The sequence below is a fragment of the Aplysia californica genome, unplaced genomic scaffold (assembly GCF_000002075.1).
Source record: "Aplysia californica isolate F4 #8 unplaced genomic scaffold, AplCal3.0 scaffold01261, whole genome shotgun sequence".
Lineage (NCBI taxonomy): Eukaryota > Metazoa > Mollusca > Gastropoda > Aplysiida > Aplysiidae > Aplysia > Aplysia californica.
The window spans coordinates 63243-90336 of NW_004798531.1; the positions used below are offsets into that span (position 1 = coordinate 63243).

General features: G+C 40.8%; 1 protein-coding gene across 1 annotated transcript; it reads right to left on the reverse strand.

The window, feature by feature from the left end:
* Nucleotides 1-2218: 2218 nt before the first annotated feature.
* LOC101845665 (T-cell activation inhibitor, mitochondrial) lies at nt 2219-26083 on the reverse strand. The gene is made up of 11 exons (XM_005112397.3): nt 25880-26083; nt 18892-19045; nt 18259-18406; nt 16566-16686; nt 15460-15574; nt 14455-14562; nt 13212-13435; nt 11565-11656; nt 9325-9569; nt 7127-7258; nt 2219-3735 (listed from the first exon to the last, which is right to left on the reverse strand). Exons 2-11 carry the CDS (start codon nt 18915-18917, stop codon nt 3492-3494), a joined length of 1455 nt encoding a protein of 484 aa, XP_005112454.1. The 5' UTR covers nt 18918-19045; nt 25880-26083; the 3' UTR covers nt 2219-3491.
* Nucleotides 26084-27094: the final 1011 nt, after the last annotated feature.

Sequence of the window (27094 nt, forward strand, 5' to 3'; positions counted from 1 at the left end):
TGTCAAAGTAATTAGTTTGGCCCGCAACTTGGACACGCTTGCCACAAACAAAATAACTTCCCCCATGTGAGGGAAAAAACCCAGGCCAGTGGCAAAAAGGACAAAAATTATATTGCAGAATCCAGCAACAAGCAAGTCTTCAGTAGAAGTATTAATCAATGAAAATGACATGAACGGGAAGAACAAACCACACCTTTCGTTTAGTTTTAGTAGAGGTTTTACAGTGCTCACAATTGCATAAGGTCATATGAACGCCAAGGGGTGGATGTCAACAGAGAAGTCCTTACAGGGAATCCGGCTTACTCTGCTCACTTCTCTAGCTTCAACATTCAACAGCACAAAGTCTGCTTTCAGTATCAAGGCACCCTGGAAATAGCAGGTTACAAGACAGTGACAAACATGCAAAAGAAGTAGAGGAAAAATGACGATAGTAAGGATGAGGAAAGAAAAAGCAGCAGTTCCCAGTGCAATTCCGGCACAGTTATGAGCATGACATTGATGAATCAGCCCATTTACAATTACAATTCTACTGCGCAACAGAACATGGTATCGTCTCCCCTTAGGGAATGGCCTAAAGACACTTCAGTCAGGGGCGCCGCCCCCCGGGGGGTCTAACCACACCTAGCTTTGTGCTCAAAACAACAGAGGAAAAACCAGCAGCTCACATACAAATGTTATCCAGCCATTTATCAGATACAAGTCATTACATTTTTCTTCATTTCTGTCTCAAAATGTCTCAAGCTATAGACACCAAAGAACTCATACCACATGTGCCAGCATCTCAGAATCAAATACATAAGCAAAAATAAAACACACTAAGTAATACTGTACTGTAAGCAAGTGAGAGAATCCCATGAGAAAAAAACCAAACTGCAATGTAATTAATTCAATAACAGATAGCAGTTGTATAGCGCAAAACCCGCTCAACAACAAGCTCTATGCCTTTTACAATCTATACTATTACCTCAGCAAACCTGAGAACATTCTGAAACAACCTCAACCTCCTGGGAAGCATACAGTGCAAGCAGCCATTTATAGGCACTAAAACACAAACATACTGACAAGATCTTTCGCTGTCTATGGCCAGGTACCCATTCCCACCTGGGTGAAGTGAGAAAAATACGTGTAAAGTGCCTTTCCCAAGGACACAACATCGGACCCCCGGCTCGAACCCCCGAACCCACAACCTCACGATTACCTGTCCGGTAGCCTAACCACTAGGCCACAGACGCCATAATTAGTAATTGACTGGGTTCAGCTCCCCTTAACTTCAACACTGTAATGGTGTTTGAGAGTAGAGGCAGGACCTCTGCATTTAATGCCCATTTCCAACAGGACCAAAGCACATGAAGACTACAGGAGAAAAACGACCGTAGTCACAAACTGAAAATTGTGAGGGTACCAAATTTTGAACGCTTGCTGACTCATAACTGTATTTCTGTTCAACTGTTGGTTGATTATTGTTGTTAGATTTCCCATTTAACAACACTTAATAATAAACCACCAGTCAAACAAATATAAAATTACGAGTTCACAAACCGTTAAAATTGGCACCATCACAATTTCCAGCTTGTGACTACAGTCGTTCTGCCTTTGTGCTCTTCAAATGGTAGAGAGCCTTAAAAACTTGCCAGACAACCTTTGACAAAAAACGCCCTGTATGGGATTTGAGCCCAGGTAATCTGCACCATAACCCAGCATAAAGCCAACTGAGTTATCAGATTGCTCTCAGATATAAGTCATCCTTATTTTGACATATATGTACTTAAAATTGTAACTGGATCTGCCATTACCTCAAAATCAAACATCAAATAATAGTAGATTGCATTTATATAGCACTCTATCCCATACTAGTATAAGCTCTGAGCGCTTAATCAGGAGAGGGACCAATGAAACAAAAAAAGTAATGTATTCGACCATCAACAACATGGGCTTTCCACATGGGGATTGATTTGCAAAGTCACGAAACATTCGTCAGATCATATTGTCAGACTCGCTGAAGAATTTGTTGTCACAGCAGAAAATCAATTATAGCAGTAGTAGAGGCAGATAATCTCTTTTATCACAGAATTTGGGGATATGTACAATTTTTTAAAGCACATTTCAGATTAGGCAGAGAAAAATCTGGTTAGGGCAAAAGATATGTGAGGCATTGTGGTGAAAACCGGCGCTCGTCAAAATAATGAAATTAAAGAAAGCAGCATTTTTCTCTGGTTCGGCAATTCGTACAAAATGACCCCAGGGCGTACGGATAGGGTTAAGGATCCCCTATCCAAGATAATCACCTGCACAAATGCCTACCTCCCACTTCCCCCTTTCATTTTTACAATATGTGCTGCGAAGCTATGGAATCAGGCTCTCGGCAATTTTTGGGCATACTCAGTTATTGGAATCATCTTAAAGCTTGTTTGTTTGTCTTGCTTTCAATGAACAAATTACCAATCTATCTTCAATTGAAGGGGAGATATTTTTGGATTGAAGGGGGTGGGGATGACCTGGTTTCAGAGGTAAAATTAGCTAGAAAATGACCGCCAAAGATTGATAACTTTCAAAGCTGGAGAGTCCATGGAAACTGTAAATTTACACTTTTCTGGCTTTAATCAACGGTTTTCGGTAAAAATCCTTACAGGTATTTGTTTCTAAATGAACATAAATGGTGTCAAGCCAAAAAACAAATATTTGATAAAAATTGCTAAGCGAGAAGAAAACTGCTGCATTATTTTGACGAGTGCCTGATCTCACCACTCACATATTACAAAGACAGTCTCCAGGAGGACCACTTGGCTGGAAGACCACTTTTCTCCTTCACAACCGGTGCTTGTTTTGGACAAGTTTTAGTAGAGATTTTACGGCGCTCGCAACTGCATAAGGTCATAGCAGCGCCAGTTGGACAAGTTTGGTTGTATTTGGACAAGACACTTTCAAATATCAAATGATATTTATACGTGTCACAGAGCGGTGGAATCAGGCGCTAGTTTGTTTTGGAGCATATGGAGTTATCGGTATCATCTTAAGGCCTGTACATTCATCTTGCTTTGGGTGAAAAAAAAATATCCATTTGTCTATAATAGAAGTCAAGATATTTGTGAATGAAGGAGGTGGGGGTCACCGGTCCTGGTTTCAGGGGTAAAATTAGTGAGAAAATAGCCGACAAAGATGAGTTATTTCCTTAGCTTGAGAGTCCTTGAAAACTGAAAATGTACATCCTTTATGCCTTTGATGAACGTTTTTCACTAAAATCCACACAGAAATGTGAAAGGCGTTGAGGGAAAAAAAAAATTTGAGAAAAATTCCCAAACCTGTGGAAAAATGCCAGTTTCTTCACTTTCATTATTTTGACGAGCGCCGGATTTCACCACGCTGCCTCACAAATTATCTTTATATCTTTAGCATCTCTAGCAAGAATGTTCGAGAAGGTCCACACAACATTAAGTGAATCTAATTCAGCCAAGAACATGTACTAAAAGCCATCAACCTTTTGACTGACAACTTCAGTCATCATCTCCGATCCAGTCCCAGGGTATACAGATCTGGCCGTCCTGCATGACGGAGTAGTAGTGTGAGACGCGGAGGCGAGAGTCGGCCAGCGAGACGCCGAGTCTCCAATGTTCTTCCACCAGCCGCTTACAGCATGAGATCATCTGTGCGGGTGTCACACTTTCGTCTTTCTTCATGTCCGACACACCCAGGGCATCCATTGCTTCCAGGCGACTTTGCTCCTCCTCCTTCAAAAAGCTAGAGAACAGAAGATGAAAAAGAATTAAAAAATAAGTTTTGAGAGGAGCTTTAGCCAGTTCAAAAAAACAATCTAGCTCACTTAAAATCTAAAAAAAAAAATATTGCCTTTTCTTCAGCATGGTCACACACGTTTCTCCGTTCAAAATGATTTGATCAATATATTTCAAGTGTGACGATGATGATGATGATGATGATGATGATGATGATGATGATGATGATGATGATGATGATGATGATGATGATGAAGATGATAATGATGATGAGAATGATGATGAGAAAGATAATGAAGAGAATAAAGAAGATGAGAATGTTAGTGAAGATGATGATGATAAACTCTTTTTGTACTATCGTCATTCAAAAATCTTCTCAAATCAACAAAAATAACAAGACAGATTAGATCAAAACAACTCATTCAAAAACATCAAAAACCAAGTTGTGGAAGCTTGAAATTACAGATGTCGAAGCTGACACCATCTTCGTGGAGTAAAACAACACAAAGACATTTGACAGGTTTGTTGACCTGAGGTTGTTTGTTCTAGTAGAGGGTTTTACGGCGCTCGCAACAGCATAAGGTCATATGAGCGCCAAGGGGTGGATGTCAACAGAGAAGTCCTTACAGGGAATCAGACTTACTCTGCTCACCTCTCTAGCTTCAACAGCACAAAGTCTGCTTTGACTATCAAGGCACCCCGGAAATAGCGGGTCACAAGAGTGTGACAAAGAGGAAAATGACGATAGTAAGGATTAGGAAAGAAAAAGCAGCAGTTCCCTGTTGTAGATCAGGCACAGTTATGAGCATGACATTGTGGGATCAGCCCATTTACAATGTGCATTAGAACGAGAAATGTCCCCCCTTTGGGAATGGCCTAAAGACACTTCAGTCAGTGGCACCGCCCCCGGGGGTTGACCTGAGGGCAAATCACTCAAAGAAGAGCAGGCTTGGTAAGATTTAGTACTTCTTACCGCGGCCACCCCCATAGTTCCACCCATGTGCTATCTTGCAAAGACATAGAGCATTACAAACAATGCAGGTTTAATCTAGATGCATTTTATGTTACAGGCTCTTATGTAATAATGTAATTATAGAATAAGAAATACGAGACACCACATCACTAATGATTACTGGAGCTGACCCGGAAGCTGTACCTAACTTAGGAGGGAGACTTCACTTCCCGCTGAGCTGTCACGCCGTGAACAACACATTCTGAGTACACCTCATCAAGAGACTTAACAGGTTAGTGCCTTCACGTTCTAAATCTAGATTCGTTGCACAGGCAGTAAGGTATTGTTCTCTTGTTGACCAAAAAAGACTAAAGAGTGAATTTGATTTATAATATAATATAAAATTGATATCGCCAGAGTGCATGATGTTTGACCCTCCGACTCAAGCTGACGAAACAAGAAAAAGATGTCAAACCAAAGGGTAGTCACTACTGGAAAGTTTCACTAACTCTTGACTTAAGAGTTGACTCATTTAATTTGGAGAAACGCCTTATGGCCGTGGATGTATACCCGCCGCGGTATGGCTCACATGCTCTAGGAACCTATCATCTTATCTCCGGTCAGAACCGCTGTGCTGGTGAGCCATTGGCAGCACCTCAGCCACATTCCTTTACGACGACTTCAGCATCAAATTACTTTTTGGCAGTTGCCGAACACAGGTCTCTTTTACCAGGAGTTCATTCAGTAGATAGAGAACCATCAAAATAGGTTCACATGTATTGATTTAATGACCAATTTAGTGAAATATACGTCACTTTTAGATTTCGTACCAAAAAGGGCTCCGGCATAGTAGAGGCTTAACTCTTTCCAGACGTAGTTTTTTGGGGTCTAAACAAAATTAACAAGCGGCTCGATTTTGCTATGTAGGTGGTGTACAAACTAACTTCATAGAAGCATAACCATGACTCAAAATGTAACATAAGATATATCAAATTGAAGGAAATTGAATGAAGAATACATCCCAATATGAAACAAGAATTAATTTTGAACATAAGTATGCATTAGAAGGGTTAGAAATGGTGATGGTGATTAGAAAAATAAATTTAGATGGAAAAAATTACATTCACCAATCATGTGAAAGCAAATAAGCATAGCTATCTTATCATATACAGGCCAAGAGCACAACCCATAAATTTCTGAATGTGCAGCTTTTTATTTGAAAGCAATATTCCAATTGTTGTTTGAGTTTTGAAATTTATACTGAGTCCGGTTACATTGTTTTGTTGATGCAAGATCGCAAGAACTAATTCACTCGTTTTTCCCCAAACCCACGCTTTGACAAAGTGAAACGGAACATCATCTGTTCTTCTGTAGAAAACTAACTGATTTAAGGGGATGTTTTCTTCCAAAGCTACCCCACACATCTAATTGCCTCTACTCCTCAAGACAACAATTAGAACAGACATGCAGCTATTACCGAATGGCCTCATGCAGTAGAGTTAACGCTCAGATGCTACTGGATCGCTAACAACAACAACAACAACAACAATGACAAAGTGAAACTTGATGTTTGCGTTTCCTAAATCCTTTCCGAGTTTTTTAAAAGCAATCTAAAGAAATTATAAATGACGGATCGTGTTTAAACGAAACAATACTGAGGCACCCTATCACAGCCGATATATCGGCGATACGTCCGGAAAGAGCTAAAGAAATTGGCTGCAGTCAGCTTCAACTGTGCTGGTGGCTCTCTATGTTACATCTACTATCCATGTAAACAATATCGTTAAAAAGCTAAATCAGAGGCTCTACTTTCTGAGGAAACTTAAGTCTTTCAATCTCAATCCATCCATCCTTCAGATATCCAAGACAACCACAATAGAAACTTTGATAGATTTTGGTATCACTTACTATGGTAGTAATTTGGGAAGGCAGCACATCATAAAAATAAACAAGTAGATCAGAAAGGCATCAAGAACAATTGGCAGAGACCTAAGTAGCTTTGAATATCTGCACAAAGCAAACGTTCTAAAAAAGGCGGAAATAATGTTAACTGACCCACTGACATCGTAATTTCAACTATCGACTTGCAGTAAACGATACATTCCCAAAAAAGCAAGAACAGACAGATATAGAAATTCATTCGTACCAACTGCAGTGAGGTACAGGACACAGTGCTACAAAAGAGAGAGAGAGAGAGAGAGAGAGAGAGAGAGAGAGAGAGAGAGAGAGAGAATGTTTTATGGAGCGGGTTGTCCCAGCATGTGAGATATGTATTTACAAATGTCCTGTCTTGTTGTGTGTATGTGTGAGTGCACCTAACCTTTGTAACATCTACTGCCATTGTTTATGACCAAGACAAATTTCTCCCTGCGAGAGGAATAAAGATTGTCATTGTCATTGTCAAATGAACCTTGAACACAAAATACTTGAGTACAAAACTGCTCACCCTTGGATGTCTACGAGGATCTGCTGTGCCTTGGCCCTGTGCTCCTTGATGCAGTCGACGACAAGAGAGCCGGGCACGGAGGCCGGGATGAGGAACTGGCCCAGGGAGGACAACATCAGGGGACTGGCCTCTCTGGACAAAATCACCACGGTGGAGAATTAGCATGATCAAACATCATAAACTCTGCTTTAACCCTATCCGTAGACAACAAGCTCAACCTGAAACAACACACCAACAACCTTAGGAGGCAGGCTATGAAGAGACTTAATCTCATCAAACGACTAGCCAGTACCAACTGGGGATCAGACAAGAACACCTTGAGAGGCCTCTATTTAGGATATACCAGAGCTGTTTTTGATTATAATATTGTTCTACAAAACATTTGCAGTAAAACTACAAAGAACTCAATGGACACCATCCAAAACCAAGCTCTTCGTCTTATCTCTGGCGGAATGAGATCCTCACCGACTGCGGCCTGTGAAATCCACACAAAAATTGAGCCATTAGAAACTCGAAGAAAACTGGCAGCTTTAGAAGTATATGAAAGATCTAAAAGGCTAGAAAATAACCACCCTAATAGAATCCTTGTTGACAAGTGGAAACCTAATCAAAGACTAAAAAATGCAATATCTGTACTTGACACTGTTCTCAATCTTCAAGAAAAACATCACCTCCCTGAAAGACGAGAACCTCTGGAAAGAGTTCCCTCAACTCTCCCACCACATCTCACCATAGCAAAGCCAGAAATTAGGAAAACATTTTTGGACAAGAGCAATAAAAACACATATCCTGTAGCACTAAAACATTCTGCCCTTGAAACAATTGATTCCTATCCACCAACATGGATTCACTCATACACTGATGGATCTGCCTTTACGGCAACAATCAAAGCTGGATATGGGTCAGTGATCAACTTGCCCAGTGGGATAAAAAAAGAAGTCTTTTATTCCAGCGGGTCCTTCAGCTCCAATTTCATTGCCGAACAACAGGTTATCACCAACACAGCAAACTACATCAACTACTTGTTTGACACTAACCCACTTGCTACCACAGACATCGTTATCTTTACAGACAGCCTTTCAACACTAGAAACACTTGAGAGTGGGACTGATGTGAACAAAGATATATTGCACTTGATTTGGAGTCTACATAATTTGATAAGTAAGCACCACGTCAGAGTAGTCCTACAATGGATTCCTGCCCACACTGGGATACCGGGAAATGAAAGAGCTGATGCCCTGCAAAGAAAGGAGCTAGCCACCCTCAGCCTGAAATTCTTACGAATTACACCACCTGCTGCCGAATGATCAAGTCAAACCTCAAGGAAGAGTGGATGAATGATTCGGCCACAGGTACGACAGGAAGGAGGATGTATGGCCACATGAATAAACCACTGGTCAAAGATCCAATCAATGAGTTGAGGAGGGGAGATCAATCCATAATCTTCCAACTTAGAACACAACATGTACACCTCAACCAACATCTCAACCGAACTGGAGTAAAGCAGTCTGCTGCCTGCCCACTATGTGACTACCCCTTAGAGACAGTAGAACATCATCTGTTCTTCTGTAGAAAACTAACTGATTTAAGGGGATATTTTCTTCCCAAGCTACCCCACACATCTAATTTTGTACCCCCAGGGTTGTATTCTTTACATTTTAGAATACTTCTAGTGTGAAGATCTCTTTTAAACTTTCAGTATTTCAGTATTTCTCAAAAAATCATTCTGACAGACTGCTATGCAGAGCGTACGGATCGGATTAACGAGTAAATTTCCTCTTTGGAAAGTGGTGGCACAGAGATCCCCACATCGTATGGATACGATGGTAAAACACGACGTACGGATAGATTTAATAGTACAGAATTTGAGTCAAATAACTGTTTTAGTTTTTAGCTTTAGTAGAGGTATTACGGCGCTCGCAACTGCATTCGGTCATATGAGTGCCAGAAGATTAGAGGTGTTACAAGAGAGTAACAAACATAAAAATGAAGAAGGGGAGATAAAGATGAGAGATGTTTGATAGGAAAGAAGAAGCAAACCACACCGGAGCACCCGCCAACAGAAATAACAGCTCAACAACTGTAAATATATCAAATAAAAAAGCATAAGAACCACAAAAATGGTACAATGCCAGTACAACAAAAGCTGACAAACCAATCAAAAAGAGACAACAACAATATCCATGTTTTGGCCCTACCCTTCCACAACAAGCTGCAAGCCGGACAAATCCTGGTCCTGGAACGTGCTGGTCACATGATCCTGGCAGCGTCGCAGAGAATTCAGCAGTTTGTTGAGCAGCAGCTCGTACTCTTCCGCCATGACGGAGCAGTGCGTCTTTTCCCGGCGCACCACTTGTATACCGTTGAGCAGGGAGGACAGCTTTGCCTCCATGGTGGGCAGTCGGTGCAGGACCGCCTCGTACGCCCCCACTGACCTCAAGAGCTGGGGGAGAAGACGTCACAAACAAAGAAGACAATACCTTTACTGGCACCGAGAGTGATGACCATCACCCTTATTTTGAGATCAACAATAAAAGACTATGACTCACAGGTTTAAAAGAAAAAAATTTTTTTTGTTGAGGTTTTAGAAAGCTCGCACTGCATAAGGTCATAAGAGCACCAGAAGATTAGAGGTGTTACAAGAGAGTAACAATACAAGAGAGTAACAGATACAAAAAAGAAGGAGGAGAGATCAGTTTTTCAGTTTTAGTAGAGGTTTTACGGCACTCGCAACTGCATAAGGTCATATGAGCGCCAGAAGATTAGAGGTGTTACAAGAGAGTAACAAACATAAAAAATAAGAAGAGGAGATAAGGACGATATATGTTTGATAGGAATGGAGGAGAGATCAGGACGATAGATGTTTGATAGGAAAGAAGGAGCAAACCACACAAGAGCACCCGCCAACCACCCACAGTCACAAACAAAGAAAACGAATACCTTTACAGGCATCAAGAGTGAGAACCATCACCCTCATTTTGAGATCTACAATAAAAGACTATGATTCACATTTTTTTAACGATACAAACATTGAAGACAACCCATTTTTCATTAAAACAACAACAAGTCCATAATCAATATTTCAGTATTTAAACAGAGACATAATCAATTTGTTAAGTACAGTAGAATACGGCTATAGCGTAACATTTTGTTCCAGAAGAAAAATCCAGCTGTGAGCGAGTTCCCGCTATAGGAATGTAAAGGGGGAAATTACCCAAAAATGTCTAAAAATCCACATGAATACCTCCCTCCCATATCAATAAATCTGCACTTTTGATTAGACTTTAGTCTTCCTTTTCTTGCCAACTTCGTTGATTATCTCGGCCTTTAATTCGACTGAGAAGCATTTCCTTTTGTCCTTGTTGGAAGCCGTCTTTTCCTCGGTTTCGATGCTTGTGCTGTCTATAGTAACGGGAGGGCAACTGTAGTACTGGTGAAGTGGACGCGTGCGTATGCTTATGAGCATCAACGATCATAATTCAATGAATCAGGAATCACACACTACATGCTCTCCTCTTCTTTGACTTTTTAGCCTCGCCTAGGCCTAGGGCTATGGCATATACGCTCTAATACTGAGTCTCTTAGCTACGGCACATCACTTTTGGAGTGGCTCACGTAACTCATCTCTCCGCACCATCTCTCTCTGCCACCTGCCCCTCACTCATCATTGGACTGGCCAATCACAACGCTGCACCACTGACTGCTTGTTTGGAACCCGCCTACAGCACCCCCTCCCCCTTCCACCCAGCTAGAGCTTGCTCGATCTCTCCCACTGTATCAAAGTTCAGGCCTTTCCTTTCTCCGCTAAACCCGAGCACAGGTAATTGAGTTTATGTAGAGTAAAAAAGGGGGATTCCGACAAGGTCCCGCTGTAGCGGGTGCTTCTGTAGTCATGTTCTACTGTATCATGAACTCACAATCAAAACAATGCCAAACGTTCAAGTTACTCATTTAAATTAAAATGTTTCCGTAGGGGCATGCTGTGCTTATATAAGTTTGCTTTAGTAGAGGTTTTACAAACAAGTGAGTAGAGAGAACATCAACTGATCGAGAAGAACAAGTGAGTAGAGAGAACATCAATTGGCGTGATGAACAAGTGAGTAGAGAGAACATCAACTGACGTGATGAACAAGTGAGTAGAGAAGTGAGTGGAGAGAACATCAACTGACAGAGATGAACAAGTGAGTGCAGAGAACATCAACTGACGTGATGAACAAGTGAGTAGAAAGAACATCAACTGACAGAGATGAACAAGTGAGTAGAAAGAACATCAACTGACAGAGATGAACAAGTGAGTGGAGAGAACATCAACTGACGTGATGAACAAGTGAGTAGAGAGAACATCAACTGACAGAGATGAACAAGTGAGTAGAGAGAACATCAACTGACAGAGATGAACAAGTGAGTAGAGAAGTGAGTGGAGAGAACATCAACTGACCGTGAACCAGGTCTGCGGCACGTCTTCACTACTGAGCACTATCTCCCCAAGGCGACTCACACCTGTGCTGTTGCTGAACACTAGGGTCCGGTCTGAGGCGTCGGGGGGGGGGGGGGGAGAAGAAAAACCCAGGGAAATTAACACAAAAATTAATGTTGCACGGGTTTAGTTTTAGTAAGAGTTTTACGGCACTTGCAACGCAATAAGGTCATATAAGTGCCGAAGATTAGAGGTGTTACAAGAGTGGAACAAACACAAAAAAAGGAGGAGGAGAGATCAGGATGATAGATGTTTGATAGGAAAGAAGGAACAAACCATACCAGAGCACCCACCAACCACCCACAATGTTGCTCTTGGAAATTTAGTCCACTCTACTTAAAACTTTCATTTCATATGTCTTCAAATTTTATGGCTGACATAGACCCTCCTGCCCTCAATCATCTTGTAAAACAAAAATTAAATTGCTCTCATAATAGAAAATTTTTTTCACCTTATTTTTCCTGCAATAATGATGTGTATCTCCTTGCACCCTGTTGCAAGACAAAAGAGTAACTGCCAATTTGCCCTGATTTACAGGGTGAATAAAAACACATTTGAGTACCTCATATTTGGTCAGTTTTAGGGACAAGCAGGCTAACCCAGATTTCAGGGGTTTCCAAAAATCTTGACCTACAACAAAAGTGGGCATTGCCCTACCTGTAGGATAAGTTTGGTTTCACTGGTGTGTATATTTGTTTGGTTATAGAGAAAACTCTCCTTGTCTTTTAAATACTGCTATAGCGCAATCAGACAAACATGCGAGTCGCTTATAGTGGAATATTGCTGCTGCTGTGCACAGTGCATAGGCCAATTATACATAATGCAAAATCTCGCCAGTTGAGAAACTTGTTGGTGAACTAGTCAAACAAAGAACGGGAGAGCCCACGTGTGTCAACAATGAAGGCCGGGGCAACTGAGTAGGGAGGGTGTGGCATGCGCAGACAAGCAGAACGCATCGCGTGATAGGCCAGTGTAAGCCTAGTTTAGATTTAGATTATCAAGGCCTACCATGCCTCTCACTTCTCCGATGCGAGGATGGAGAGGTCACAGCAATGTGATGGATGGAGCGAATGTGTGACGCGCGCAAGCAGACAGAATGCACCACAGGGTGTGGTAGGGTGGGAGACAACACAGCGGGCGAGTTAACCTGGAGCCCTTTCTTTCTGATCGCCAACGCCGAGCTGTCAGTCTACATCTCTAGATCTAGCACTAGAGAAAGAAACCTGATTCGATTTTTGATCAAGTAAGACCTAGAGGTCATGTTGAACAAAATCATTATCAGGGGAGATAGCAAAAGGAAATAAACAGAACACCAAACTCATTGGTTAGGCGTACTTTACAGTTTCCCTCGAATTTATTACTGGATCTCTTATAGCGAGAATCCTGCTATAACGGACATTTGGCACCGGTCCCCTCCCTCTCGTTATAACAGGATTCCACTGTATACACACCACTGAAACCAAACTTCTCCGATAGGTAGGGCAATGCCCACTTTTGGTGTAGGTCAAGATTTCCGGAAACCCCTGAAATCTGGGTTAGCCCGCTTGTCTTTAAAAGCGACCATATGAGCCTTGTGGTGGCACAGTGTCAAACATCAATTGTTCATACCTTTGAGAACAAACTTGAGAAAATCAGGGTGGTCACGGTAAAGTCGGTCGAAAGATTTGAGGCAGCCACGGAAGTGATGGAAGCCCCACACACTATCGAAACGGATGTCCTTGAGGCAAAGTTCCCTCCTCAACCTGTCCAAAAGTCGAGCGATGTCGTCCTGAATGTAGCGCACAGACTCTTCGTGCTGACGAGACCGCTGAATGTTTAGCTGGAGCCAACTCCTGAATACCAGAATTTGTGAAATCAAATTGAGAAATGTATGGCATAAATATAACTTCACCAAATTTTTAACAAAACAAAACAAGAGGGTAAACCGTTGGCTCACCACTCCCTGTAGCTTGTAAAAAAAACCAGTGGAGATATCGATAGATAAAGCGCATCCCGTAAATAGATGGGATTAAACCACCAGGCCAGCGGGCTGTCCCATAAATATACGGGGATAGGATCAAGTCGGTTAAATAAAGTAAAAAAGCAGTTCTCACTACACTGATGAAACAAATGTGAGGCGTGCCAACAAAATAAGTTACTTCTCGCGATCCAAGAATGGAGATAAAGGGCGAAAATCAATACCGAGGACAGATTTATAGATTTTCCAATAGATACCATTTTGTCCAAGTCTACCGTATCTTTTATTATTCCACACTTACAAATTGTACAAACTTCACCTATAAATTTCCATAAGGCTAAAATCCGAAAGCAGTAACTCATTTTGTCAGCACAAGCCACAAATGTTCTTTTCTATAGAAATCTAGTTCTCACTTCCACAACTTTTTCTAAGAAGGCAATATTATATTACTAAAAACTGTTGTGCCAAAAGAGCTTGGCAAGGCTATGAGAACTCAGTAATCAAATCATAGCCAAAAACGATTTCCCTCAAAGGTAAGGCAAGCTACAATTTCCCACAAGGATTATGAAGACAAACATAGAAATAAAGCAACACACCTGCTTTGTTTTAGTAAGAGTTTTACATTTAGTAAGAGTTTTACAGCACTTGCAGCACAATAAGGTCATATAAGTGCCGAAGATTAGAGATTTTACAAGAGAGTAACAAACACAAAATAGAAGGAGGGGAGATCAGGATGATAGATGTTTGATAGGAAAGAAGTAGCAAACCACACCAGAGCACCCGCCAACCACCCATGATCACACCTGCTAACTCAAACGAAAATGCAGTGAAAACACTAAACAGTTACCAAACACATATAGAAATAAAACGTTCGTTGATGATAACACAATTTACCTAAGTGTCAGTGCCACAGCTTTTTCAGCTTTCCGAGAATGCGGGTTCTTTTTTCCTGTAGCAGTATAATATGTATGATGCCATTCAATTGGACGATTTGTGCCGTACCTGGAATATCAGAAATAACAATGCTTACTTTGTCCATTAAAAGGTGATCAACTGGACTGAAAGCACGGAAATTGGCACTGAATTATAGTGGGAATCTTTAGATTTGATACCATGGATCCCCCTCATCTGGAACAGTAAGACGGCACTAATATGGCATCTAAAAAGGATTATGTGAAGTTATAATACAGCCTATTTTTTAAAAATCTAGGTCACCTGCACTCCGCTCATGGAGTATGACATTTTCCTTTCATCTTTTAGTTATTGACTTACCTTTCAAATAGCAACACTTACATCGCATTCTCAAATAAGATTATCGAGTACGATCTCTCTTCAGTATTAGGAAATAGAAAATAGTCACATAATTAGGCCTAGTTTCTGTGCTTTTGACAAATCAAAAGTAAGAATTAGCGTTCATTCAAAACAAACCTTTTTGTCACTTTCCCAAGAAAAAATTTAATAATTTAAATGATTTTTGCTCACCCTGTCAAACAAGATCATACATATTCTAGCAACAGCAGCATGTCTCATTAACCCTATCAGTACGTCGTGATTTACTATCGTATCCAAACGACGTGGGGAACTCAGCGCCACCATTTTCCAAAGAGGAAATTTACTCGTTAATCCGATCCGTACGCTTTGCATAGCAGTCTGTCAAAATGATTTTTTCAGAAATACTGAAAGTTTCAAAGATATTTTCGTACTAGAAGTATTCTAAAATGAGAAGAATACAACCCCGGAGGATACAAAATGACCCCAGGGCGTACCGATAGGATTAAAGGCAGCTGCTGCACTCTCTATGGTATTGAGCCGATTTGTTACCAAAAAGAAAAATGCATGGTGATCAGTCCATTCAGAGGAAACAGAAAGCAAAAATTACAAGTTGGGAGATCAACTTACATAATGCCAGAAGACTCCGGCACGTGAGAATTGGACAGGCCACAGGTAGAGAGAATGGCCATCACGGTGTCTCGCAGGTTGCTTGTGGTCAGGCAGATTTTCACCTGCTTCAGGCCTACAGGAGAGGAAAGAAATCAGACGGACAGTTGACTGGACATGATAAGAAAAAAATAAATTCGAATTTAGTTTCAGTAGAGGTTTTACGGCACTCGCAACTGCATAAGGTCACATGAGCGCCAGAAGATTAGAGGTGTTAAAAGAGAGTAACAAACATAAAAAAGAAGAAGGGGTAGATAAGGACGATAGATGTTTGATAGAAAAGAAGGAGCAAACCACACAAGAGCTCCCTCCAACCACCCACAATAATTCGAAGCAAAATGAAAATTTAAAAGAACAGAAAATATCATATCAAAGTACAAACTTGTCTCAACATTAGGTTGTTTTTTTCCCTCAGAAATCAGTATGAACAAAAATGCAATACCATAAGATTTTGTCCAAAAGTGATATAGGGAAAAAATACATGTCTTAACACTTTTACAGAACTATAGTATGTTTTAAGAATAACATCTTCTCAAAGGGAAGTTTGTCTTCAGACAAGAAACAAAAATCTGGAACAGGTCAAGTTCAAATCTCAAAAAGTGTAGATGTGCTTTGTGCAGAGTGAAAAAGTGACAAAACGACATATACCTGGGCCAACCCCCTAGGGCGGTGCCACTGACTGAAGTGTCTTTAGGTCATTCCCAAAGGGGGAGACATTTCTCATTCTAGCACAGTAGAATTGTAAATGGGCTGACTCATGTCACGCTCCTAACTGTGTTTGAACTACAACAGGGAAATGCTACTCTTTCTTTCCTAATCCTTACTATTATCATTTTCCTTTACTTCTTTTGTATGTTTGTCACACTCTTGTGACCCACTATTTTTGGGGTGCCTTGATAGTCGAAGCAGACTTTGTGCTGTTGAAGCTAGAGAGGTGAACAGTGTAAGTCTGATTCCCTGTAAAGATTTCTCTGTTGACATCCACCCCTTGGCACTCATATGACCTTATGCAGTTGCGAGCGCCGTAAAACCTCTACTTAAACAAACCAATAAACATTAAAACATACCCGGGCCGGAGCTGTCCTGGGAACGGATATAAAACACCATTTCCTTGGGTTCAGTCTTGCCCAGACTGGGATGTACTGCTAGGTACTCATTTAAAAGCTTCAGAGAATTTTCATTGACAGCCTGAAAGCGAAAAAATATGGATGCAGTTACAAGGAATAGGACAAATAAAATGAAGATAGTTACAGAATTATAGTGATTACATTATGATGATGATGATGGAGACAATCAGCCTGCCCACACTGAAATGGACCCTCATGAAGAAGGGCGAGGAAGCATGGAGCACCCCGTCTTCCTAAGACCCCAGTTCAACATTTAAGTAATTAAATCAAGAAAGTAGTGACTAAATTAGCACTTAGAAACACTACAAAAAGAAGTGAAAGAAGTTGGGGAGCTTACTCATAAAAACACCCCTTACATAACACCTAAACAAACTCTTCCCTACATGCAAACTTACAGGCACATCAAGTGTTTACAGTTCAGCTTTCAGTGATATTCAACAACACCCATCAGACTACAGTCAGGATGTAACAAAGCACCGGTGAAACATAACGTCTGCCATCATGTCTATGTGTCTACAGAGCTCTGTAGGATGGCGCTCGCAACTGCATAAGGTCATATGAGCGCGCGGGACATACCAAACATTTTCAGTTGGTAGGAAGTTTTGAATTTTGCCCGGGAGGTGGCCGAAGCCTACTCTTATCCATTTTAGACCACCAAGGGATAAATAATGTGCGCAACTTTCACACATGACCTCCGAGGTTTTATGCCCTTGTCTGAGAAGGCTAGGTGTACATCATTCCTACCAGAAGATCAGGGGTGTGGCTGAAAGACAACAGTAAGAAGGAGCCAAGGAGAAGCAGTAGAAAGGCTGCCAAAATTCAAAGAATACAAACCGTCCTGAAAATCAGTGAACATCAACTAACCAGGAATGGAATAGGGCGACAATCAAGAGAAAAAGTCAAAGACGGCAGTTGCCAATACATGAAATGAACACTGTTTCATCTGCATAAAACGTTTTAACCCATACATGAACTAGGGGGCTCTCGTGGACAAGAGATTACTGTGTTCGCCTCTCATTCAATAGGTCCCAAGTTCGAATCTGGAAAGCTACGGAAAATTTTCTCCTGCTCTCTAACAAAGTTCTGTAGTCTGCTTTCACCTCCGATTTCTGCCCCCATCCCTTCACCTCCTTTGTCCCCTCCTCTGGGCTCTTGACTCTTTCTGAAGCCTTTGTACTGCTACTCCTTGGCTCCTTATTACTGTTGTCTTTCAACCACACTCCTGATCTTATGGTAGGTAAGATATAACACCTGGCCTTCTCGGATAAGAATGTAAAAGTTGTGCATGTTAAAGATCCCTTGGTGGTCCAAAATCGATAAGAGTTGGCTTCGGCCGCCACCAGGGCAAAATACAAAATTTCCTACTAACTGAAAATGTTAAATGTGTCCTGCATGGTAACATGACATTACGTTGTTGCGAGCGCCATAAAACACTTACCCCCCAAAAAACTGAGCATGGTTACGTGTGCATTAACACTTTGCCGCCTCATTTTGCCAATTGGAGATGTTAACCACCCAGTTTCTTTGGATTTTCCCCAAAATATGATGGCAAAGTGTCAAAGATTTGAACTCATACATGAACTGACCATGGTCACATCTGCACAAAAAGTTTTAGCTTTTCTTCAATATTCACCCTTTCTGTGGGATGCTGCCCAAACAAGTCTGGGTGGACCACGAAGTAAAACGGTCGCAGCGCTGCAGAGGCATCTTGAACCGTGAAGTATCGCTTATGTCGGACTAGAGGAAGGCAACGCTGGAAAACCTGTGTGCACAAGGCGCACCTGAAAAAGGAAAAATTGAGGTGGAAGATGGGGGGTATAATCAGAAAAAAAGGGGACCACAGCTAGAAAACAGTGTAAAGACCATACAAAAATGATATGCTCTCCCATTGTCATTTTTAATTCAAGTATTCCTCCTCTTTTCATTCTTTTAAGTTTATAATTAAAAATCAGCAACCAAAATAAAAGTATTAGACAGATAATATTTCATGAAATAATTATTTTGTACTCAAGTAGTGCAGAGCAGGTAGGCCTACCTGTCAAAAAGAGTCAGAAAATATGACAAAAGCACTTAAAAGAGTCAGAAAATATGACAAAAGCACTTAAAAGAGTCAGAAAATATGACAAAAGCACTTAAAAGAGTCAGAAAATAAGATAAAAGCACTTAAAAGAGTCAGAAAATAAGACAAAAGCTCATATAATTAACACAGCTTCTTGTTTGTTACGTACTACATATCTTGAAAGTAGAGAAATATTAACGACTTTACCTTGCAGACTGCAGACTTCTCAGCATCTTTTCACTGCCCAACACATAAACTACAACATCCCATCAATCATCTCTCGTAAGACATCCAGCGTAATACGACGTTTCTGAGAGAGTGGTCACATTCTCGGTTGTTTGACGAAATGGTTCTTGTTCAGCTGCAAAGAAAGTGGAAATTGAGAACTGTTCAAACTCATTCTCTTTGAGCAGCTGCTTGGCGGGCAAAGTTGAATTACAAATAAACAGGAGAAATAGTAAAAGTTATCGTAGATGTACACCACATGGCCGCTATCCCACACACTATATCACGGCAAGTTTGGTTGACATTGTGCCGGTGGCAATGTCAAAGAAAGATCTGGACCAAAGAGGAATGGGGCAGAGAGTCTTAGTTTAAGTTTTAGTAAGTGTTTTACGACACTTGCAATGCAATAAGGTCATATAAGTGCTGAAGAATAGAAGTGTTACAAGAGAGTAGTGAGTAGCAAACACAAAAAAGAAGGAGGGGAGATGAAGATGATAGATGTTTGATAGGAAAGAAGAAGCTAACTACACAAGAGCACCCGCCAACCACTCACATAGTGAGTCTATTAGCAGGGAAAAAGGGGGAGGACAAAGACAGAACTTTATCCTCAGTATGAATACATTTAACACTTTATGATGAACTTGACACAAGCAGCAAGCAAATACAAAAGACCTACTGTACTTCTGAACCCTTTGAGCCCTTGCCACCGGTACACTGGTGGCGCGTTAAACTGCCTGCATGCCTTGCCACCGGAAAACTGGGGGTGCGTGGAACTGCCTGTATACCTTGCTACCGGTAAACTGGGGCCGCGTGTGTGTGGGTTGTTGTTTTTTTCCAACTACAGATTCTATCTCGATCTCAATAACGGAATAGCAGATCAGGATCAAAATACCGGAAATACTGGAAAAAAGCGGAAAAGTGTCATCCCTGATAATAGTTCTGTTTTAGTAAGAGTTTTACGGCGCTCACAACTGCATAAGGTCATATGAGCATACAAAAATAGGTTGGTTCTGTTCACAACAGTACACTGAACAGTCCGATTCTGGTTAACACCTCTACTAAAATACTAAAAATTTGATGTAAATAAACTAATTTAAAACAACTTTGACTATAATCAAAATAATTATTCTGAATCCGAGGCTGGTAATGACAAGGACTACCCTAAATGGGATAAGGAAAATGATTCTGATGATCTTATGGACGTTAGTAGGCCTAATATATCGCTCAAGAGCTCAGCCAGAAGGGCACGCTAGCCTCAGAGGGTCACGGCTCAAAGGGTTAAGGTGACCCAAAAGCAAGAGATGAGCAAAATGAAGCAAAGCAAACAATCTAAAATGGTGACTATGGATTAAACTAGGCCTGGATAAACTACAGCTGGGGGACAGGTCTAGCTTGTGTGAGTGGATTCAGCCTGGCCCGCGAACCAGTAATCAATAATGAATGTGGGCCATGCATTGTGAGATGATAATTCATAAAAAGAAAACTGTCTGTCTTGAAAATTAAAATCGTTTGTTTCCAGCCCAGATGAGAGTAAAAGATCTAACAATTATCTCATCATGAAATGCCCGTGAGTGAATACTCTATAGTAGGCCTACATGTACTACGTTTTAGTCTCTTTTTAGAGCCTGGGTATTTCAACTGATTTTTCCCTGCTTTCTCCTGCTTTGGCCTGCAAGATATTTGGCAATCACTTATCCAGCCCACAACTTGAACACGCTTGCCCCAGCCTGGATTATACATAGTTGGAACAAGATATCTACAGAACGTGAAAGTGAAGATGATAAATTCCAAGGTATAGATCCCCATAGGTAAATGCATGAATAGTACACAAGATCACAAGCATTGACTATCCATCCACACACCACTGTAAGTGCCCAATATACAGCACCCTGTTTTTTAACAACAGCTATTGTAAGCTGTTCAAGGACATAGCTCTGTGACTACTGTATAACCAGGAAGGGTACTATTTTTGGCATAGTACGTGTACTTAAATTTGCATTTTTTTTTTTTAATCTGCACATTCAAGTCTTTCATGAAATGTTAAAAGGGGTGCAACTGCAATGGAATCTAAATACAATTTATAATATGATCTTATTAGCTTAGCCTTCTAAGTTTTTAATCAAGACAGAGGATGTTACTGTGTTTTTCTCTGTATAATTACCACCAGCAAGGAAACTGCAAAGCTTCATAAATGGATGCCTACAAAGGACAGTGGGGATCACGTGGTACGATCGAGTCACTAATGCTCAGCTGTGGGAAAGAACAAGCCAAAGGCCAGTAAAGGAAGACATACAGGTGAAGAAATGGAAATGGATTGGACACACCCTGAGGAGACCCCTGACAAGCATCATCAAGCAGGCTTTAACGTGGAACCCACAACGAAAACGCAAGAAGGGAAGACAAAAAGATGACATGGAGGCGAGCGGTACAAGCAGAAATTGAAAAAGCGGGGACATCATGGAAACAGATAGAAAAGGATGCTCAGGACAAGCTTCGCTGGAGTAATGTTGTTGATGGCCTGTGCTCCACTGGGAGTTTAAAAAAAGGGCAAGAGAGAGAGAGAGAGAGAGAGAGAGAGAGAGAGAGAGAGAGAGAGAGAGAATTACCATCACACTGACTACTTTGTATAAATATGTTTTTCCACTTTGTTTTGAACGCACGTTATATGTCAATTGGACCTAAATAAAAGCATTTCATTTCACAGGCTTTAATGCGTAATGTGCCATTGTTGAACTGTTGTTGCTGTTGTTGTTATCGATCCAGCAACATCTGGGCTCTCGCCATGTAGTGATAAGAGCAGGTTTGCTGAGTTGCTGTAATGTTCCGTAGAGTGTGTTGTCAAAGTTAAGTCTAGGAGGGCCATTGTTGAACTATACAGCAGAATTCTACCAATGTGCTGATGGTGTGTAGAAGTCTGTTCAATAAATACTTATGATGCAATTGAACTTCAATGTGTTTGCTTTTCTTCTGCGAATAAGATTTTCGGAAGATTTTTTGTTATATTTTTTGGTACTGGTAAGTGTTTTAATGGCATTTGCAACTGCATAAGGTCATATGAGAGTGTGGGAAACATTAAACATTTTCAGTTTGTGGGAAAAATTTCTGAATTTTGCGCCGGTGGCCGCCAAAGTGCGCTACTCTTATCGATTTTGGACCACCAAGAGATCTTTAATTTTAATGTGTGAAACTTGAACAATGGACTTCCCAAGATTTTTCACACTGTCCGAGAAGGCTAGGTGTAGATCTTTCCTACCATAAGATCAGGGATGTGGCTGACAGATAGTAAGAAGGAGCCATGAAGGAGTAGCAGTAGAAACAAAAAGACTGCTAAAAAAGTCAGGAGCCCAGAGGATGGATGAGGCAAAGGATGTGAGGGTGGTGGGAGCAGAAAATGGAGACGAAAGCAAACAACAGAACATTGCAAGAGAGGAGGAAAGGAAGTGAAAAGAGACATTTTTTTTCAGAGAGGAAAAATTTCCGTCGCTATCCGAATTCGAAACCGAGAGCTACTGAATGAGAGGTGAACACCTTAAATTAACCTTTAGACCACGAGAACCCCCTGAATAAGTATTATAGTCTAACAATATGTGAGGCAGCGTGGTGGAAACAGGCTCTCGGCAAAATAATCAAAGTGAAGAAACTAGCATTCTTCTGCAGGTTTGTGAATTTTTATTAAAATTTTGTTTTTTGGCTCATCACCTTTAATGCCAATTAAAGAACTAATTTCTGGGTGGATTTTTCGGAAAAACGTTGATTAAAGGCACAAAAATGTAAATTTTCATTTACCACTGACTCGCAAGCTAAGGAAATAACTAATCTTTGGCAGTCATTTTCTCACTAATTTTACCTCTTAAATCAGGTGACCCCCACCTCCTTCAATTCGTAATATCACCACTTCTATTCAAGATGGATGGGTAATTTTTTCCTTGAAAGCAAGACAAATGAACAAGCTTTAAGATGATTTGCCTTACTTAGGATGAAAAATACATCCATCTATCTTGGATACATTTTGAGATATTGGCGATTAAAGGAGGTAGACATCGCTTGGTTTCAGAGGTAAAATTGGCGAGAAAATGACCGCCATAGTTAAGTTATTTCCTTAGCTTAAGAGTCCGTGCAAACGGCAAATTTTCATTTTCAAGACTTAAATCAACGTTTTTCCAGTAATATCCACACAGAAATGTATTCTTTAATAGACATGAAATGTGTTTAGCCAAAAACCAAAAAAATCAATAACAATTCCCCAACCTGCTGTAAAATGCCAGTTTATTTACTTTCATTATTTCGACGAGTGCCTGATTTCACCATGCTGCCTCACATATATCAGGCCTATGGTTCTTTTTGTGTTTTGTGAATAAGGTCGCGGGTTCGAACCCCGGCCGGATCAAACTTAAGACTTAAAAATTGGTATTCTGGTAGCTTCCTAGCTTGATGTCAGCATCATGAGGTTAGTGCAAGGACTGGACTGCAAACCTAAGGGGATGGTTGAGGCCGTAGGGGGAGTGAAGTCATAAGAAAATAGTTTTACTTTTAGTAGAGGTTTTACGGTGCTCGCTACTATAAGGTCATATATGAGCGCCAAGGGGTGGACGTCAACAGAGAAGTCTTTACAGGGAATCAGACTTACTCCCATCACCTCTCTAGCCTCAACAGCACAAAGTCTGCTTCAACTATCAAGCACCCCGGAAATAGCGGGTCACAAAAATGTGACTAACATACAAAAGAAGGAGAGGAAAACGACGATAGTAAGGATGAGGAAAGAAAAAGCAAAGTTCCGTGTTGCATTTCAGGCACAGTTATGAGCATGACATGGTTGGATCAGCCCATTTACAATTCTACTTTGCATTAGAACGAGAAATGTTCCCCCTTTGGGAATGGCCTAAAGACACTTCAGTCAGTACGGCACCGCCCATCGCGGTTTATATTTTATATGAAAATAAGATGGACTTTTTATCTAGACCAATCACCAATCAGGCATGAATGAAGTTCACACTGTCCGACATTGCTTAGGCTTACTTTTTTTTTCACCATCAGGCCAGTGCTCAGCACACTTCACATTTTCCTCCACGGAACCCATGAACACATTGTTTACTTTTCAACCTGCATTGTCAATATAATACAACATTAGGGCTGAACTACTATCATTACAGACTCAGACTGTATGGTATTAATATAGTTCCCAACACAGGTTGAGAATATAGGAAAATTCTACTATCGCCAACATCGGTTGGGAATAAACAATTTGTAGCCAACTATTCCCAACACCAGTTAGGAATTTAAGGGTATCTTTTTGCTCATGGACATCCCATCTCACATTAAGATTCTTTATTAACTCACTGACTACGGATCCCGTCACGGGTACGGGGCAGACGGTCGGTTCGCAGGTACGGATCCCGTACCCCCGACGGGATGGACTTTGCGGTCTTGTTCCGTATCTTGTGCTCCCGTCACATGAACGGGAACGGACTCCAGTGCTAGTTTTGCCTCTTGTTTCATTTCGTGCGGAGTCTGGCGGAAGTTTCATGGTAACTTATTAAGCAACTGAAGGTGAAAGACAGTCACCTCATCTGGGTTTGATCTGACCGGAACTCGCGCTATGTTTTTTCTATACAAATGATAGTGATCCGACAGTCGCGTTGAAGTAACGGTCGCATGAACAAGAATCACAAAATTTCGCTGTTTTCGATACTTCTGTACGTTTTACTGGTTCTAGTGACTCCGGATATGATGTGTCTGATAGTTAGGACCCTGGATATGTACCCGAACACGGCACGAGTCGTAGTTTAGGGCTAGATCTAGCGCTAGTACTGTTGTTGTTCGTGCAAACGAAATCACAACTTTGTTTCCTACATCTGTCTCATGTAATTCAGTGTATGGGTCTGAATAAACGCACAGACCAGCTTTTATATTTTCACCAAACACTCACACATGGATACAAATCAAAACAGAACACTTTGAACTTTTATTTTTGTTGTAATTGTGAATTTCATTCTATCTGTCATGTCTCTGGAAATTTTTCGAAAAATCAAAATCAAATTAATTCCAATTTTGAAACAATCATAAGAATCAAAGTATTAGACCTAGAAAACTTAAATTTTTTGCAATAGATTAAGTTTGAAAGTTATTTTACTGTGTCAAAAAATAATTACAATCTATATAGGGTAATTCTGAGAGTTGTGGTGGTGTTTTGAAATACCCCCAAAAATGCCAGTACTCAGCGCTAGTGATTTGTGAAAGGGGCCAGTAGTCAGTGAGTTAATTTATTAGTATATTGGATATTTTTATAACGAACTAATAAAAATAGAACCAATGACGTAGTAATATTTGAGGGTTTTTTTAAAACTCATGCACCCGTCTCATGTAGGCTAGATCTGTTTTATCTAGATCTAGATCTAGAATCTAGATTCTATACTTTTTTACTAGAATTATATTTTGCATTCACTGAATACATGGCCTTCAATTTCGCCGCAAATCAATAGTTATTGAGTTATAATTGATGTTTGAAAATAGAACTAGGACCAGTGGCATGGCATAGTAATATTTGACTTGCTTTTAACAATATGGATTGGGGGGGGGGGGGGGGGGGCCTGACCTCAAAAGAATCTGGAGGGTTTCAGGGGGTGCAGCAAAAATTATGGCAGTTTAGCCCCCAAAACAGTGAACCTGCGTGCGGGTTTAGAAGTAAAAATTGACAAGAAAAAGCACAGCGTCAGCCAATCAAATTTACAATCAGCAGCTCTCAACTACAATTTGAGACTGTGTGAGAGTGAGAGGAAGCCGCTTGCTGGAGTGGGGGGTAGGACTCTAGCTGTTGTGTTAACATTCATCCAAGCTAGAAGAATCTAAAGTGAAAAAAACTAAGAGGGCTAATAGTTCTATATCTAGAAATCTAGAAACGGTGATCTAATCTAGAAATCTAGAGAATCTAGAGAAAAGTTCATGCAAAATGCAAACAGTAACAGCAACTCACAAGAATCATAGAATCGATCGTTTGTGGTGCCGTCCCACGACAAAACCTCCGAGAGAGAAAGAGTAGAAAAGAAAGATTGTTCAAGGTGCAATGTTAAATAAGACTAAGAATCAAGAAATCTGGACCTGGAACGCAGTTCAAGGTAAAACAAAACCAAAGATTGTACAAGATTGTTTACTCGGCCAAAAAAGTGTCCGCGGAAGTTTGCGCATTGGTTCAGATGTCGCTGCAGCAGAGAAGTTATAATAGTACTAGAGGTCGCAGCTGTGACGTCACCCACGTAAACTCACCTACCCACTCAGCTCGCCGTGTCGCCATTTTTGAGAGGATTAGAAACAGCTCTGTCACGCTGCACATCCTTTGCAACGATTTGGTCTTCATAGAGTTTGAAGCTCAGTTCGGTTCTTCTATTTTATGTTTTCTTTTTGTTTGCTGTTGTTGTTTAACCCTATCCGTACACCCCGGGGTCATTTTGAACCCCCGGGGATGTATTCTTTACATTTTAGAATACGTCTTGTGCGAAAGATCTCTTTGAAACTTTCAGTATTTCTCAAAAAATCATTTTGACAGACTGCTATGCTAAGTGTACGGATCGGATTGACAAGTAAATTTCCTCTTTGGAAAGTGATGGCACTCAGAGTTTGCCACGTCGTATGGATAAGATAGTAGTAAAACACGACGTACGGATAGGGTTAAGTGGTGGCACAGAGTTCCTCATGTCATATGGATACGATAGTAAAACACGACGTAAGGATAGGGTTAAGTGGTGGCACAGAGTAATTCCCCCATGTCGTATGGATACGATAGTAAAACATGACGTACGGATAGGGTTAAGTGGTGGCATAGAGTTCCCCACGTCGTACGTATGGATATGATAGTAAAACATAATGTACGGATAGGGTTAATCATAAATCATACACGCATACACAATACCGCACCAGCTGACCCATTGTGGGAAACATAATTAATGCGCTTAAACATGGGTTACAAATGAACATAGAGATAAAATATGAGGCGTTTTTTGTTTTGTTTTTCCCAGGTGGAGTGGGGAAGGGGTGGGGGAGATAAGTGAGTAGGCCTAATTGAGTTTGTTAAGAAAAAGGAAAATTTTTTACTTTGGCCTACAAAATAGATTGCTTTTATGTCATGTTGTGTACACTCTCCTTCTACTGATGCAAAGCCTAGAGTATGAAGGGGATTAAGACTGGATTAATT